General features: G+C 49.0%; 12 protein-coding genes and 1 pseudogene across 13 annotated transcripts; 12 read left to right on the plus strand and 1 right to left on the minus strand.

The window, feature by feature from the left end:
• Positions 1-8: 8 nt before the first annotated feature.
• Positions 9-266, plus strand: TEOVI_000056600:pseudogene (annotated as a pseudogene). The gene has a single exon. A coding segment is annotated over exon 1 (258 nt).
• Positions 267-414: 148 nt separating this feature from the next.
• On the plus strand, positions 415-750 carry TEOVI_000056700 (uncharacterized protein; the record flags this gene model as incomplete). The annotated part of the gene is made up of 1 exon (XM_067223881.1): positions 415-750. One exon carries the CDS (start codon positions 415-417, stop codon positions 748-750), a length of 336 nt encoding a protein of 111 aa, XP_067079982.1.
• Positions 751-1543: 793 nt separating this feature from the next.
• On the minus strand, positions 1544-1864 carry TEOVI_000056800 (uncharacterized protein; the record flags this gene model as incomplete). Its single annotated transcript, XM_067223882.1, has 1 exon — positions 1544-1864. The coding sequence occupies one exon, from the start codon at positions 1862-1864 to the stop codon at positions 1544-1546; it is 321 nt and encodes a 106-aa protein (XP_067079983.1).
• Positions 1865-2841: 977 nt separating this feature from the next.
• TEOVI_000056900 (uncharacterized protein) lies at positions 2842-3912 on the plus strand (the record flags this gene model as incomplete). The annotated part of the gene is made up of 1 exon (XM_067223883.1): positions 2842-3912. One exon carries the CDS (start codon positions 2842-2844, stop codon positions 3910-3912), a length of 1071 nt encoding a protein of 356 aa, XP_067079984.1.
• A 267-nt stretch (positions 3913-4179) lies between these two features.
• On the plus strand, positions 4180-4605 carry TEOVI_000057000 (calmodulin-like protein, putative; the record flags this gene model as incomplete). Its single annotated transcript, XM_067223884.1, has 1 exon — positions 4180-4605. One exon carries the CDS (start codon positions 4180-4182, stop codon positions 4603-4605), a length of 426 nt encoding a protein of 141 aa, XP_067079985.1.
• Positions 4606-4827: 222 nt separating this feature from the next.
• On the plus strand, positions 4828-6162 carry TEOVI_000057100 (putative WD40 repeat protein; the record flags this gene model as incomplete). Its single annotated transcript, XM_067223885.1, has 1 exon — positions 4828-6162. One exon carries the CDS (start codon positions 4828-4830, stop codon positions 6160-6162), a length of 1335 nt encoding a protein of 444 aa, XP_067079986.1.
• A 307-nt stretch (positions 6163-6469) lies between these two features.
• On the plus strand, positions 6470-7474 carry TEOVI_000057200 (nucleoside diphosphate kinase, putative; the record flags this gene model as incomplete). The annotated part of the gene is made up of 1 exon (XM_067223886.1): positions 6470-7474. The coding sequence occupies one exon, from the start codon at positions 6470-6472 to the stop codon at positions 7472-7474; it is 1005 nt and encodes a 334-aa protein (XP_067079987.1).
• A 347-nt stretch (positions 7475-7821) lies between these two features.
• Positions 7822-9528, plus strand: TEOVI_000057300 (T-complex protein 1, eta subunit, putative; the record flags this gene model as incomplete). Its single annotated transcript, XM_067223887.1, has 1 exon — positions 7822-9528. One exon carries the CDS (start codon positions 7822-7824, stop codon positions 9526-9528), a length of 1707 nt encoding a protein of 568 aa, XP_067079988.1.
• A 568-nt stretch (positions 9529-10096) lies between these two features.
• TEOVI_000057400 (30S Ribosomal protein S17, putative) lies at positions 10097-11020 on the plus strand (the record flags this gene model as incomplete). Its single annotated transcript, XM_067223888.1, has 1 exon — positions 10097-11020. The coding sequence occupies one exon, from the start codon at positions 10097-10099 to the stop codon at positions 11018-11020; it is 924 nt and encodes a 307-aa protein (XP_067079989.1).
• Positions 11021-11273: 253 nt separating this feature from the next.
• Positions 11274-12041, plus strand: TEOVI_000057500 (proteasome beta 2 subunit, putative; the record flags this gene model as incomplete). The annotated part of the gene is made up of 1 exon (XM_067223889.1): positions 11274-12041. The coding sequence occupies one exon, from the start codon at positions 11274-11276 to the stop codon at positions 12039-12041; it is 768 nt and encodes a 255-aa protein (XP_067079990.1).
• Positions 12042-13329: 1288 nt separating this feature from the next.
• On the plus strand, positions 13330-14262 carry TEOVI_000057600 (uncharacterized protein; the record flags this gene model as incomplete). Its single annotated transcript, XM_067223890.1, has 1 exon — positions 13330-14262. One exon carries the CDS (start codon positions 13330-13332, stop codon positions 14260-14262), a length of 933 nt encoding a protein of 310 aa, XP_067079991.1.
• Positions 14263-14552: 290 nt separating this feature from the next.
• TEOVI_000057700 (uncharacterized protein) lies at positions 14553-15587 on the plus strand (the record flags this gene model as incomplete). The annotated part of the gene is made up of 1 exon (XM_067223891.1): positions 14553-15587. One exon carries the CDS (start codon positions 14553-14555, stop codon positions 15585-15587), a length of 1035 nt encoding a protein of 344 aa, XP_067079992.1.
• Positions 15588-15785: 198 nt separating this feature from the next.
• On the plus strand, positions 15786-16223 carry TEOVI_000057800 (uncharacterized protein; the record flags this gene model as incomplete). The annotated part of the gene is made up of 1 exon (XM_067223892.1): positions 15786-16223. One exon carries the CDS (start codon positions 15786-15788, stop codon positions 16221-16223), a length of 438 nt encoding a protein of 145 aa, XP_067079993.1.
• Positions 16224-16515: the final 292 nt, after the last annotated feature.

Consider the following 16515-nt stretch of genomic DNA (forward strand, 5'->3'; position numbering starts at 1 on the left):
CACGCTCAATGGAACGTGCACTACGGTACTTACTGCCTGAGATTATGGTCTCCCGGGAGGTGTTTGGTTTCTCTCTGAAACAAATAAAAGACAGGATTGAATTCTGCGGCACACCCATGACCATGGTGCTTCGATATGAAGTGTCCTTCACTTTTCTTCCATGGCTTCACTCCAGTAAGAAAACCGTTTTTAACTTCACCAGCATTTCTGTTGTTGCTGAAGACGCCCTTTGCATACACATTGCGGATCCATCGATTTTTTTTTTTTAGTGTATAACCCTGCAGATTCGGTTTTTCATTCTCTTCTTTTTTTCCCCAAGCACCACTGGGGTCTACGGGGTTAGTGCCGCTGCACCAAACAATGTGTGTTCCCTCTTCCTGGCACAGGTCCCTCCATAGTAGCCCTACTCCCGGTATGCAGAACAGCAAAATCATTCCTAGAGACCGCCTTTTTCAGTCCATGATATCAGCATTCAAACGCACAATCGTTATATCGACCCTGAAGAAACAGTTTCTGATACCGGGTGGTTTGCTCCGTAGCTTTTGTAACCACGCAGTTGTCAAAAGCGAGCAAAACACGGTTCAACATCAAATATTGAGGCATATCACATGCTGCTGTGACACTTTCCAACGTGGTGCTGTCAACTCCGACTCTCACCGCCTTGTTGCGTGGAAAGCTTCCAACGGGTCGTACAATACTGTCACAGTCCGCTGGGTGGAAGCGTGCGAGTATGGTCTGCGAAAGTTATGACGACGGAAACTAAGGTTTTTTCTTCGCTTTGAATTCCCAGGAGTTGAGCTACCCATCTGATTTGGAATAGTGTGGGCGGAATCCTGCCGGGCGTCTCTGTGATTTCTCTTTGCAAGCACTCGGAACCATCTCAAAGACACGCATACTGTCACCATGCTAAGCGTGCAGGCTTGCGTTACGGGAAAAGATGGCGGCGTGCTGATGTCAGGCTTGGTCCTTACTCTGTGCAGTATCGTGGTGCCATGCTTCCTCTTTCTCGGCGGTTTTCCGTCCTATGGCCAGGGGAGAGGATAAACGGCTTCAGCAAACATAGCGGACTGTTATCCCTTGGTTTCTTCAACTGTTTGCAGTGAGATTTTTTTTTGACTGCTATGGACCTGCTTAGAAACGTCCACACCTCAGTTATGCGTTCAACCGGCTGAAACGCCTCGGTAGTTTCATCCCTAGAAGCCGGCACCCTGATCAGTGGTGCGTCGGGGTGCTTTGTCCACCGCGCTTGATGCGTCTCTGCACGAGTTTCGGTTGACCGTGGCTGCGCCAGCGGACGGCTGCCTACCACCAGACCTGCACATGACAGTGGTTATGAGTTGTAAACGGATGCTGCATAGTCGACGCTACTCCTCTCCGCGTTTGACAGTTGGGAGTCGTAGTTGCCCCTTGGGGCAACGACTCTAACACGTATGGTCCATATGCTAAAACGGCTAAGGCCATCCTTTTTGTTACCCTCCAGGGGCTTTCCGATGACGTGGGTTGCGGTCGGTACATTTCTTCACCATACCAACAAAACCAACCCCTACCCTCTACGGAGAACCGTTTCGCCAGTACTACGCAAAGGTATTTTTCGCCTGACTGAAACTCTGGCTGTTTTATAAGGCTGTTTCTCTATGTCGGGTATCGGCTTTTTTTTCATCGTCGAGGTTTCGCTCTCTTCAGCAGAAGTAACTTTCTCGAACCCAGGTCCAGCGTTGCTATCTCCGTCTCGGGGCTGGGGCGGCGGCTTTAGACGGTATTCGGCAGTGTTTGGCTGTCCGGTTTGCGTCCAACGCCCCATCATGACACCACCACATCCTTGTTGCACTTCGGGCTTTGGCGGTTCCCATTCCTTCACCAACATGTCGGTCCACCGTTGTCCTGCTTCCAGGACTCCCCGGAAACACGGGAGCCCAAGACGCAGTGGGGTGGCTGCCGGACCGCACACTTCCTCGAGGTTTTCGAGCTCTCTGTGCTTCCATTCAGACTCCTGTAGAGGTAGGCTGGTGTGGCAGTGAGGTGAACGTCGAGGGTGAACGTGGGGTGCTGTGGTTACTCCTCCAATCGATCCTAATCTCGTTGCCCCCCTCGGGCTTCCGGTCCCACTGCACTCCGACCGACTCGTTCACCGCCGTCACCACTCACGCTGAAGTGGACCGGAACGGTCCGCGCTTGACAACCGGAAGTAACTTTTCTACCTTTTCCGGCACGCCCGAGCACCTTGTGCGGGGAGCGGCAGGTCGCCGCACCCCGTAGAGAATTTTCGCTGTGGACAGTGCGTCGCCACCTGACGAGCCGGCCGTTGGCGGGGTCTATTGGTGCTGCCCGCAGCGTAGTCGGGGGTGCCTCCTCTCCTCCTCGCTGGAGTTCAGTGGCGGGCCACGCCTTTGGTTCCCTCGCCGGTGTCGTGGATGCTTTGCCTTTAACGATTTCGAAGACGGGGTTAAGACGAAGGTGCTGGTCATACCGCAGGCCTCGGTGTTACGTTTCATGTGGGGCGGCACTGTGACCATGTAGCCTTTACTTTGCAAAATTTACTGTGTGTATGGCGGGCATGGGTGCTAGATGCACCTCGGTGGGTTGCATATGCACGGCACTGAGTCTATTTGGCATCTGATGCGTCGGCAATGCACCTTTCGACGTTTTAAAGGGGTTCTGACTGTGCACTTATGTGTTGAAATCAGGATGTGAACATTTTGGTACAGGGTACGTTCGCAGGTAGCGCCTTTCCATCCCTTTTGCTTCACAGTTCATATTTTACCACTTCAAAATTCTGTTTTTTCATTGTTTCCTTGATCTAGTGTAAAGTATTTTAAGCAGGGGCTCGACCGCCGTTATCTCATGGCGTCGCGTTTGGCTGCGTTTCAACCGGACATCATCGAGTTCTTTCTAGCGAATAAAGCATCTTTGCAAACACTTCGGAAGGAATGGCGTGCAGTGGAAAAGGGCTTTGTTGGCTACTTCAAGGATTTCAGGGATACTCTAAAGGAACTGAGGGGCAAAGAGCAGGCCGATAAACAAGAAGGCAAAAAAGAAGAGCTTTCATCTGGTTCGCGTGCTGTCAATCAGTTTTATGAGTCGGAAGAACTGGCGAAAAGAATGAAGTGGAAAAGGATAACATGGGATGAGGAAGCAGATTATAACGGCTTTGCGAGACGGCTTCTCGACAATGACGACCTAATTAAAAGTGTACCTGCGTTCTCGTTTTTGGCAATCCACGTGGCGAAGGATTCCTCTTGCGCCGATTTTGTTCGCTTCCCTCCTCGGGAGCAGCGCTTTCAGTCGGGAACGCTGACAAACTGGGTTCTCAGCGAAAGGACTCCGGCCACAGTCGAATGTTATAAGCCAAGCAAGGTAAGGAGTATGCGAAGCCCCTTCGAGGTAGATTGGACTGCCGGCGAGGCGAGGGTTGTCGATACAACTTCTATACAAGAGGTCTTGGTGTTTTTGCAAACTGTTGCTCCAAGACTTCAAGCCCTACAGGTGCGTATGGAAGAGCAACAGAATCAAATTGCCAAAGACATTCCGAAACTGAAGCTTCGCGTCGGTGCGGAAATAAGGTACAATAAGCATGATACAACTGCGTGGGACGACCCCAACAGGTGTGCGGATCCCGATTATGTGACCCCAGACGATGTTCAGCAGTTCGTTGAGGGAATGATGAAGTCCGCCTTGCTTTACCGTTGGTTTCTCAAGGATCAGCGTGTGCGCATTATGCCCCCCGGGCGCCCGTACTTACTGAATCCAGAGAGAAAGGAAGTGCAAATCCCCGCGAATTTTGCCGCCTATAACTGGTGGGGGGCACATGCCAGATTCCAAAAAGTGGAGGCGTTCATACTGTTCACGATCAATATGTGGTGGCTTTGGTTCACACTGGCTATTGTTATCGTTGGGGATGTGGAGATTCTGTAACTGATTTTGTGGGCGTTTGTTTTACAGAGATAACTAGCATGCCGTCTCCCGAGTGTCATATCACTTGTAAGATAGGCGGAGGCATTGGTATGCTAATATCGTGGGTGAATTTATGCGATGTTAAACTTCCTTCTGATCGTCATGGGGCTCTATTTTTCTTCACTTTTTCTTTTGCGCTATTTCTAACATTCCTTTATCGCTATTTTCTTTCTGATTCTCATTCTGTCAGGATCGTCGGTTGTTGGAAATCCTCCTTTAAGTCACAAAATGTCACGAGCATCTATAATGAAGGAAGCCTTTGAGCTCCTTCAAAGGGATGGGAAAATCCCAAAGGCTTCCATTCCAACTGCTCTTCGGGCTGCCGGCATGAACCCAAGTGAGGAGAAGTTAAAAGAAATCATGGCGACCGCCGTTGATATCGACATGGCAGGATATGAGTCTCTTGTAACTGAACATTACGATAAGACGGATACAGTGGAAGCTGTGAAGGAAGCATTTCGCGTTTTTGACAAGGACCACAATGGAACAGTTTCGGTGGCTGAGTTCCGCCACATCATGACAACTATGGGCGAGAAATACACGGAGGAAGAATTTTGCGACTTGATTCAGGGTTTCGACGCCAACGGGGTAATACCCTACGAAAAATTTGTGGAAAAAATGCTTGCACCCTTTACAGAGCATGAGAGTGCGTAGTTAACTCGAAGGTGCACAACGCTATGTAGTCCTCTCCATATGAACACCCGCCCCCTTCGTTTTGGGGGGAAATCCGTAGACAACTCTGTGAATATGTTTGGTTATAAAGAATTAAGAATCGTATTGTTTATGTTCGTTTTGGTACCACCTCACATGTTTTCCCTGTATAGAAAATGACGCTTCTGTTTGTTCTGCTACTTCTTTTGGTTCCAGGAAAGGGTAATGGTAAAGGTGAACGTTATCAGCCGCTCTGATTTGGAGTGGACCAAGGATCGGAACGGTGAAGTTCCGAGGGTAAATCGTAATTTTGACAGCAAATACAATCCCATGGCGAAGCAGGTGGAGTTCACGCGTGCAATCAGGGCAGCAAAACTCGATCGTATGTTTGCGAAACCATTTTTTGGTGCTCTTAGCGGCCACCAGGATACAATTCAGTCGATTGCTGTGGATTTTACCAATTTGTCTACTGTCGTTAGCGGGTCTGTCGACGGCGGTATGATTGTTTGGGATGCTTTCACGAAGAGGCCCAAAGTGATTGTGGATGCCCACCGACACTCAATCGACGGACTTGTGATATCTCCTGATGGGGTGGCATGTTTTAGCGCTTCCCGGGACAAGGTGGTTAAGATGTGGGACCTTGATTTTTCTTCGGATAGCTCCAAAGTAGAACCCCTGGCGGAGTACCTTGGGGAGTTTCCGTTTTCTTCAATTGATCATCACTACCAGAAATCACAGTTTGTCACATCGTCCGATGTGGTGCATGTATGGGACGTCAACAGAACACAACCTCTTCAACGGTTTTCGTGGGGGGATGACACGGTTTCGTGCTGTCGCATTAATAAAGTAGAGACGAATCTGGTTGCATGTTGTATGTCCGATCGAGGTGTGTTTATATATGACACCAGAACCCAGGCGGCCCACTCCAAGGTTGTTTTGGAGATGTGTTGCACGAGTTTAGCATGGAACCCGATGGATCCGAACACTTTCGTCACAGGAAGTGACGACCGGAATTGTTACCTATTTGATATGAGGATACCGGGACGCCCAAAGAATGTTTTCCAGGGGCACATTGCCGGTGTGACGTCTGTTGACTTCTGTCCCACAGGGAAAAAGTTCGCAGCGGGATCACTTGATTTTACGCTTCGTATTTGGGATATTCACCAGACAACCAAATCGAACTCTATTGAAATGTTTCACACGAAGCGCATGGCGAAAGTATTTTCGGTTAAATGGTCCCCGGATAGCAGATATTTATATAGTGGAAGCGAGGATGCTATCCTTCGCATTTGGAAGGCAGACGCAAGCAAGCCCATCCGACCTTTGCGAGGACCGGAGAAGAACACGTTTAACTATATGCGTTCATTAAAGGATAAATATTCTGGGTTTGTAGAAGTGAGAAGGATTACTAACCAACGGAATACACCTAAAGCCATCCGCAGTGCCCAGAGGCGTAGTAAGAAGGCTGAGAAGAGAGAAATGGTGAAGGAGGCATCACGAAGAAAGTCTGATGACATAAAGCCTTTGGCAAAGCGCAAGGTTTATCAGTATCTGAAGTAGGGATCTCGTCCGTAAGCGCGTCAGTTGCCTGTTAAAATGTTGCGATATGTTAGTACGTATGAAAGAAGTAACTATAGGTTTGTGTATAAGCGGAAAAAAAATTGTAAGCCCCATTCTGAGTTAAATAACCAATGGAAACGCAGTTTAGTCGATAACTTCATTAACCATTACACCTACCTGACATTTGCTGTTACGTGTTTGCTCTTCCTACCTAGCTGAATTATCCCTGTATTCGTTCACCTTGTTTTTTTTACGAACTTTAAGATCCACCCAAGCACGGTAAGCGCATTTTCGTCTTGTATAAGGGATGACAGCTCTAGAGCGGTACGCCTTTAAGGTCGACTATTGCGACCCACAAGCAAACCTTGTGAGGCAGTATCTTTTGTTGTACTTTGCGGAGGATTCGACAATAGAAATGCACGACCTCAAGACAAAACGTGTTTTTCTCAAGCGATGCGCCTATCCGTCACTCACTCCAAGGGAGTTGTTTATTGGAGCAACTGTTGGTGTTTTTTCACGTTCATTGAAGCTTGTGGACTATGGCGATGAGGTAACGCGTCGCCACTTTTCAGGATCAGAAGCCGAGTTTGTTGTTTTTATCCAAGAGGGAGGACTGTGTCATATGGGTTCCATTATTGATAGAATGCATACTTGGGAGCTGAGAATAACAAACATCCGATTGGTTGATTTACCGGATAGTTTGTGTCGTGACCTCGGGGTTTCTAGACGTTGTGTGGCGATTCTGTTTAAGGGATCAAACGCCATAGAGAAAGTTGGAGGATTAAGTACAGAGTTTCCTAACATGACTGTAGTTGTAGCGGAACCATCAGATGTCAACAGTGTTCGCGGTGCCGCTTTCGGACCTGGGGGAACGACTGCTGTGATGAAAAATTGCTCTGTTTGTGTGATCAAACCTCACGCTATAATGAGCGGTTACCAAGGGGCGATCATACAACGTTTAATTGATGAAGGGTTTCACATTACAGCTTTGGGGATGTATAGCTTAACTGTCGCCGATGCGGAGGACTTTCTGGAGGTATACAACGGCGTTGTTCCTGAATATCAGAGACTTGTGGAGCAGATGTCAAGCGGCCCGTGTTGGGCAGTGCAGGTTTGCGCTGAAAATTCTGTTTCGGCACTCCGGGCGATTTGCGGGCCGCATGACCCAGACGTTTGCCACGTACTTTTCCCTCACACTATTCGATCAAAGTACGGTGTTGACCGCACTCGAAATGGGGTGCATTGTACTGACTTAGAAGAAGATGCGCCCCTAGAGTCTGAATTCTTTTTCTCGCTTCTGCAGAACGCTTAGTTTGACATTTTCCCTCCCCTTGTTAGATGTTTTGTCGTTCAATGTTATCATACCAAACCTTGTCAAGAGTCTGAAACTGTGCATGTAAGTGTCTTTTTGACGTGTTGATGTAGCACAATTGTGGCACGCAGAGCTTGCGTGGGGAACAAACGTTGGAATGGAATGATATAACGGGTCCTTTGGGGTCTTCGTGGCCTACCAGATGGGTTCACCATGTTGTAGAGATCCTTTCGCTCTTTTATTTATTCTTTCCCTCGTTAACGAAGAGAATAATTGCAAGGAAGTAATAACAGCATAGGGGCCCATAAAGCCTTTACAGTAAATACCTTTTACGGGCACTCAGGAGGATGATTCAGCCACAATTAATTTTACTCCGCGAGGGTACCGATGCCTCTCAAGGTAAACCCCAACTGATCAGTAATATTAACGCATGCATGAACGTTGTTGACACGGTTAAAACGACACTTGGTCCCTGTGGGATGGACAAACTGATTCACAACGGCCGTGAGGTTAATATTTCCAATGATGGCGCAACGATCATGAACTTGTTGGAAGTTGTCCACCCAGCAGCCAAATGCCTTGTGGATATTGCCATTTCGCAGGACCATGAAGTCGGTGATGGGACAACTTCAGTCGTTGTACTCGCTGGTGAACTTTTGAAGGAGGCAAAAAACTGCGTGGAAGATGGAATCGCACCACAAGTGATCATCAAAGCGTTTCGTAATGCATTGTCCGTCGTAATGGAGGCGCTTCAAAAGCTATGTGTTCCGTTCGATCCCAACGCAGAGGAAGGTCGCCGAAATCTTGTGCGGTGTGCAGAGACTGCACTGAACTCCAAACTCATCAATACAGAGCGTTATTTCTTTGCCAAGATGGCAACCGATGCTGTGTTGAGTCTCGACAACGACTTAAACCTCGATATGATCGGCATAAAGAAGGTACCTGGAGGCAGTATGGGGGAAAGTATTCTCGTTGACGGTGTCGCGTTCAAAAAAACCTTCTCTTATGCTGGATTTGAGCAACAACCTAAGAAATTTCAGTGTCCCAAAGTATTGCTCTTGCATGTCGAACTAGAGCTGAAGGCGGAGAAAGACAACGCTGAAGTTCGAGTGAAGGACCCCAAACAATATCAGTCAATCGTGGACGCTGAGTGGAAGATTATATTCGACAAGATGGAGAAGTGCGTTAGAAGTGGCGCCAAGATTGTGCTATCTCGACTTCCCATCGGTGATATAGCAACCCAATACTTTGCCGACCGTGACATCTTTTGCGCGGGCCGTGTCGCCGCTGATGACATGGCTCGTGTGGCTTTGGCGACGGGTGGTGTTGTTCAGTCTACTGTAAGCAACATCACTGAGGATGTTTTGGGAAGCTGCGCACTCTTTGAGGAGCGGCAGGTTGGGCCGGAGCGGTACAACTTCTTCACAGGATGCCGGAACTCGAAGACCGTAACAATTATCCTTCGGGGTGGGGCTCAACAGTTCATTGATGAGGCTGACCGCTCCCTTCACGACGCGATATGCATCGTGAAACGGGCATACAGGACTGGGTCCGTTGTGGGTGGTGGTGGCGCAGTGGAAATGGAGCTCAGTAAGGTTCTTCGCGAATATTCGCGCACCATCCGTGGGAAGGGGCAGATGGTAATCAGTGGTTTTGCGCGTGCTCTTGAAGTCATTCCACGGCAGCTGGCGGAAAACGCTGGACACGACAGCACTGACAGCCTCAACAAGCTCCGTCAGAAGCATCACGCGTCTGATCAAAGCGGCAAGTGGTATGGTGTTGATATCCTCCATGGTGGTGTGTGTGACACATTTGAGCGCTTTGTCTGGGAGCCAACACTAGTGAAGCGAAATGCCATTCAAAGTGCCACAGAGGCCGCCTGCCTCGTTCTCTCTGTTGATGAAACCGTTACAAACCCAGAGTCAGAAGCAGGGAAAAAGCAGGCTGCCGCAGGTCGGGGTGGTGGTGCCATGCCGGTCAGTAAGGCTGGCATGGGCGGATTATTCAAAGGGGCTCCGGGCGTAACGAGGATGAAGGGTCGTGCCGGCCGCTGACGGAGAGTTCGTGGCGGGAATTTACTCGTGTTGTGGCTGCTCAACCATTTTAAGGACAATTAAGTGATCAAAAGGGAATGAAACGAAAGAGGAAAGGGTAGTGAACGAGAGGACTCGTGTACAAGCGAAATTAAGAAGGAGAAACAAGGACCGAGAAAGATATAGATCTCTCTAAAAAATTTTCTAACACGAAATTGTGTGCAATTAAAATCTTTTTTACTGATTTGGTGCATGGCTGTTTGCATTGTGCTGTCACACTTCTTTGCCCTCTGCGGGCCCAATATGCTAGCACCTTTGATTCAAACTGCACTTCTATTTCCCTTAGCCCTCTGTTCTCACATCCAAAGTCGGCAGGTTTTGATCACAGGAGTCCGCCGTTTCTGCCTCCTTTCATACCCCTCCACACACCACTTTGGAAAACAAGCGGTGGAGGTAGTGTACAGAGAGGTGAGGCAAGATAAACTCCCCAAGGGAAGCTTCAAGTAACTACGGGAGCGGTCTCCCTGTTCGTAAGAAACGTGCAGAGGAACCCAATTGACCCTTATCGTCACCTAGTTTTGGTTTACAGATGCTTCGGCGATCACTCTTAGCGTTTCCCTGGTGGAACTTTCAGACAGAACATCGACAACGGTGTGTGTTGATGTATGGTGGGGCTCGCACAAAGAACACACATAATGCAAACCACCGAGTTTTCATCAAGAAATACAAGCGGAATGCGTTCCCTAACCGGACTAGGCATCACTGGGCAGTGTCAATGACCGGAGTGCTTTCTCAGCGGCCGCGTCGTATGCCCTGGCCTTACGACCTAACTTCCTTGATATTCAATCAACCCAGGCAAGGTTCAGATAAAATTGGCTATGTGGTAGGTACGAGTATGCTCAAAACGGCGGTTGTAGCCACAAATCACATGGTGTACTACCCCAAGTTTAACCAGCGCGTCTCACGCACCAAACGATTTTTTGCCCACGATGAAGATTTGGTCTGCGTTGAGGGCGATCTGGTTCACATCAAGCAATGCAGGAAGATATCTAAGTACAAGCATTACTATGTCTTTAGTATTTTGGAACCGAACGTTGAAGGCCGAGAGCGGTTAAAGCTTGGTCTAAAGGCTGTTCCACCTCCGTTATTCGGTTATCCGGTGTCGCGGCGAATTGTAAAGCTCAATTTGACGAGCACTGAGGGTACCCAGGAGAAGCTTGCCGCGGCCATCCAGGAGCATGTGCAGGACGCCTATAGGTTTTCTGGACCAACACCCGACCAACCGCGCAATCGCCTGGCAGACCCCGTAACGTTTGAAGACGCAAATAATATGATTGCTCCCAATGCTCCGGCAGCGGCGGCCTTGGATGCGAGTGACAGCCCGCCGCTACTGGATCGGGGGGAGTACACGGAGGTGGAACAAGATACACGAAACAAGAAGGGAGACGATTACTGGATGAACTTGCAACCCAAAGAGAAATATGACTTCAAGAGCTTTAAGAAGTCTCCTTAGTCGCTGCTTCTTTCCTTGACTTTATCTAGTTGATTTCGCCTCTTTCAGCTATCAGTACATGCGGTGGGCTTTGGGCCTGCTAAAGGCAAATGATTAGCACATCCTTTCTCCGGAGGCGCAGTGCTGAACTTCTGTTTTTGTCGATTGTTTCTTTTTTTTTTTTTCACCCTTCTATGAAATCTTCTCATTTTTCTGTCAGAAAAGGAAGGGAAGATACTCGTACACCAACAAGAGAAGCGCTCCCCGTGCGGAAATGACAGGGTTCTCATTTGAAAACGTCCAGCGTAACCTAAACCTTGAGCAGCAAGGCCTGCACCCACCAAGGACATTGAAGACTGGCACTACCATTGTAGGAGTTGTATTTGAAGGTGGTGTTGTTTTAGGCGCCGACACGCGGGCTACTGAAGGTTCTATTGTGGCGGACAAGCGATGCAAAAAGATTCACTACATGGCACCCAACATAATGTGCTGTGGGGCCGGAACCGCCGCGGACACGGAGGCCGTAACTAATATGACAGCTGCCAACTTGACACTTCACCGTCTTGGGACCGGCAAGCAATCACGTGTGAGTGAGGCGCTGACGCTTCTTAAGCGACACTTGTACCGATACCAGGGACATGTGAGCGCCGCACTTGTCCTCGGTGGTGTAGATGTAGGTGGTGCTTTCCTGGCAACTGTGGCGCCCCACGGCAGCACTGATCGCCTTCCTTTTGTTGCAATGGGCAGTGGAAGCATTGCGGCGATGGCAGCCCTGGAGACGGGTTATAAAGAGAACCTTACTCTGGAAGAGGCGAAACAGCTGGTCGTTTCAGCGATTCACAAGGGCATTTTCAATGATCCCTACAGCGGAACGCAGGTAGATCTTTGTGTCATCACGAAGGCAAAGACGGAAATGCTTATCGGGTACGACAAACCCAATGATCGTAAGTATCCTAAACATGACATCAAGCTCCCCCCTGGTACAACTCCTATTCTTCGTGAGGAAATACGCCAGTTGGTGACAATCACCGAATTGGAGTGAAGGAAGGAGGTACGGAGAAAGTGAAGTATATGTGTGTGCGGGGCGAAGAGTGAGAGGAGGGGGAAAAAAATGACGACCACTCCCAACCAAACCAAGCCCCAGATACCGTTTGTGGATGGGGAGTGCAGAGGAGGGGGGAGGGAGGAAAGAGCAAACAGATGAAGGAAAGGTAAGGATGTGAAGGGGGTCAAAACCGCGGGATGGATGAGGAAGAATGAAGAGTGTGGTTATTATTTTTCTTATGCCTCTTCTAGTGAAACTGACGAAGTAGCTCAGGTTTGCCAAATCTCCATCTTCCAGCGGCAGTGATGCTTCTATTTTTGTTGGTACTAATGATTATTGTGTGCACTGATTTCGCCACGGACTATATATATGTTTTTTATGAGGTTGTTCCCTTTGTTGTAGCAGTTTTTTTCGAAGGAAGGGTGATAATAAGAATAGGGGGCTTTATTTGGAGATGTACAGGCCAGTATACTGGGTAGTCTCTAGGTAGTCGTCTTAAATGGGCTATCACATGACCTGCGCGAGAGTTGGCTCGTAGTTTTATCGCTACGCAGCATGTAGAAAAGTTCTGAAAGGGGATTTACGTACCATAGCGACGATTAGCGGGTAACTTGTTCTGCTGGAAGGAAGAACTGCCCTGTTTGATTGCTTAGGGCCAAGCCCCAAGCAGTGTAAACACAACCCTGGAAAAACGGTTGGCACAGCTTTTTGATGCTGAAGGGGTGTGTTCTTGGTCACCGGATTGTGACAATGTTGCTCAAATGGATTACGAGACACAGGTTACGAGTTTTGTTGTTTTTCATTCGGCGTTTTGAAGCGGCCACCCCATCTGTGCGTTTGAAGTGTGTGAAAACATTCTGAAAGCTGTTTGATTAAAATTATTCTATCTTATTTTTACGTTTCCCAGCGATGGGCGTTGTTGTTTCTTCATTGTCATAACTGTCGTTGTTAGCATCTTCCTTTTACTTTTTCAAACGGTTCTACGTCACCGCCTCATGGATGGAGTGGCAAACGTTCCCTTGTTGAAAAATACGCTCGCTTTGCTTTCTGTTTTGCAGAATGTAGGGCCACCCCGTTATTATCGTTGTATAATGGAACGTTCGGCGCGGATGGTGCCAAAAGTTCTTTTACAATCACGGCAAATTCCTGGTAGTGGCTGCTCCCTCCTTTTCTTTCCCAAACTCTAACTTAGTCATCTTCATTCCCGTGTTTAAAGGGAATACGTATCGGCCCTCCTCCTGTCGAGGGTCCGCTCTGCTTTATTTTACACCGCAGGAGGAGCGGAATGAAGGTGCGGGTGGCCAGATGTGACCCACAGATGCTGGATTTTGTCACGTGGGCTGTTCTCAAGGGATGTCGCATGTTTCAGCGTGTTCACACAACACGAATGGGACTTGTTTCGACGCAAGCAATACAGGCATACGATTTTGTTGCCGTTGTACCTACTTCCGCCACATTGAGTTTACTCACAGTATCTAATGATTTATCGTTTCCCCTGAAGGTTTCTCCAGCGAGTCATGGCAACAAGCTTGAGTTTTGGGACGATCTTACCCTTGGGTCCTTTTCATTTGTAGCGTACTTGGCGAAGGCGTTGCAGACTGGACAACCGCGGGGTATTCGGAGCTACTTGGATGTTCTACCGGTGGACCACAATATGCCTATTGGTCGAGTAGCTGATGCGGGACAGATGACGAGGGGCTATAGAGAAATGGCAGCACCACTGAGGGGTGCTTCGGGGAGTCAGGCAACTGACTTTGATGGAGCATTCCGGCATGCGTACTGTCTCTTCCGCCGGCATGGCATACCTTTTTGGAGTCACACAGAGGTTGGTGGCACGGGGCACCCTGAATTTCAAAATTCACCTTTTGTAGAGTCAGGTGGCGGTGATATCATCGGTATGGTGCCTGTTATTGATCTCGCCTCCCACTCTCCCAACCCCAATGCGGCAATTGGTTATCCAGACGACGATATGCTCCAATGGCTTGCGCAGGAGACGAGGTGTAGTGTTGCAAAGGACAAAAACTACTTTGTTATGCAGGCGTTACGCGACATTCAGAGTGGTGAGATGATTACCGTAAACAAAAACGCCTACTTTAATTTTGATGACGATGCATTTTACGCGTGGTTTGGTTTTCGGAACGAATCTCAGCACCGGAATGATAAGGAGGAGGTTATGGTTAGTGCAGGAATTGATCGCGATCACGTGGTAGATTCGTGACAGTTCCACCATTGTGGATATCAAGAGTGGGTGTCGCTGGTGGCGTGCCCGTTTTGACCATGGGACGATTCGGGATGGTTCTTGCATGCGTGTCGACTCGTTGCGTACAACGTGTTTCTGTTTCGCCGGTTAGAGTAAACTGTGCAAATTGCCTGCTCCTCGTTCCCGACGATCGCTATCCTCCTCCCCCCTTTTTTGTCGAACATGCGCCCGTGTTGTTGCGGCTGAATTTTTTGTTTATTACGTGTGAGCCGTTTAGGAGGTGCTGACCCCACCTTTTCCGTTTCCCAATGGCGTCATTGGAAGATAAGGTTGCGCGGCTCCAGGAGCAGAATGCCGCACTCCAACGAAAGGTACGCATTCAGGCTAGCATTATTAGCCGTCTCTCCATTCGAGAGTCACAACTGAAACAAGTCAGACGAATCCCAGTGCTTCAACACCGACTTAACGCTGCCAGGGGTGAATGTGAAGAGCTTCTGTGTGAGTTAGCTGAACGCCGTGACCACGAGGCAAGACTGTCAGAGGAGTTACGCGTGCTTCGGAAGTTTGTTGCGCTAGACGCAAAAACAGAAACTGCTGAGGTCGCGAGGTTGTGTGCCAGGTATGAGGTGATGCAGGAGGAGCTCAAAACCCTACATGAACGGCTAAAGACAACCTATGACGAGCGCGAGGAGTACAGGAAGCGTACTCTTATGTTATGTGATGAAGTGGAATACTATCGTCAGGGTTGGCGCTCCCTTCTTGACGAAACACGCAAACCTGAAGGGTGTGTCACCGGGGAGGAAACTGAAGGGAACATCGTAGTTGAAGGATGTCGGTTCCCTGTTGAGGATAGGACTTCGGAAGCTCGGGCGATTGGTGGGGGATGCAGTGCCGAAACTGTCAGAGCTGCTCGTACCCTTCCTCAGTGTGTCGATGATTATGAGCCCCCCTCTAGTGAGGCTACACTTAGTGAAGCATCAGTAGAAGCCGTTGATGTACTCCGCGAGCAACCAGTTGAGAGTCAGGTAGAACCTTGCCATGACCAGACGGTGGTCGCCTCTGATATTGCTTGTGGAGAACCTGTTGCGTCAGGTGGGGCAAAGGTCCCCGCTGTCGTAAAATCGTTGCGACGGCAACTCTGTTTATCGGAGGGAATGTGTTCTCTCCTTGAGGACAGATGGAATGCTCTCAGCGAGGAAAACAAGTCATTGCTCAGGCGCCTTCGTGATGAGGAGGCTGCTGGCGCATCGTTGAGGAGGCAGTTGCGTGATGTCTGTAGGGAATGTGAACATCTAAAGCAGATATTTGCGGACCTTTCAAGGGTGAGGTTGTCGTTATCGTGATATCCAAACGAACTATCCTTCAAAAATGTTCTTAAAAAGAAAAATTAAATGTGTAGCTTTGTAGTGCTGCCCCCCGGCTCCACCGTCCGCGGATTAACCTTCTCCCGTTCGTGCCTTCCTTGCTGCACCCGGCTCATACGTGTTTCGTTTTTGTTAGTTTCACTGTTGTCAGCTCTTCAAAATTCACGAACAGTAGGTATGTCGCAATTATGGGTAAAGCGCGCAAAGGCTGAGGTATCGCGTCATTCACGTCTCCTTGAGACGGTGAATCGTGTTTTCCCCATGCCGTTTGAGGAACGTAGGTCACGGGTGGGTATGGTCACTTATGGGACCTACCGCTGGCTTCGCTTTTTCCCCCTTCTATTGGTTCCTATTGTGATTGTGGGAGCCATCCTAGAATCGCGTGACATACCACAGGAACATGTCTTCACATCCCTCCACTTGTGGCTGGCGGACCACGGCGTGTTCCGCCACGATACGGTGAAGGCGCTTAACCCCGCATTTGAGGATGAGCGGCGCTCCATTGAATGGAAGGCCAACGACAGAAGGTGGCGGTTTACCGGACTTGATATGCCCTCCATGAGGGAGCTGCGGGAATTCACCGCAATCAATATCGACAGGAGAGATTCATATTGAGTTTGGTAGATTTTTTCTACATATTTAACGGCGGCTACCGTATTGTTCCTGCTCTGCGTTCCCTGTCCACGAGTTGCTTTCCATTGTAACTTCCACTCGCCTTTTCCCGCAGATGTGCCGCAGCTCACGGAGGGGCGCTTGCGTTTCACTTTGTATTGTTACTGTACCCTCCTCATTTCACCCCCTTTCTCCTCTTTCATTGCTTTCACTAGGGTGCCTAAGTGAAAATGGGAAAGGACAAGGCCAACGTCAAGGGTTGCCGGTTCCGCGTCTCTCTTGCCCTCCCAGTGGG

Source organism: Trypanosoma equiperdum, assembly GCF_001457755.1.
Source record: "Trypanosoma equiperdum strain OVI genome assembly, contig: ctg_19, whole genome shotgun sequence".
Taxonomy (NCBI): domain Eukaryota; phylum Euglenozoa; class Kinetoplastea; order Trypanosomatida; family Trypanosomatidae; genus Trypanosoma; species Trypanosoma equiperdum.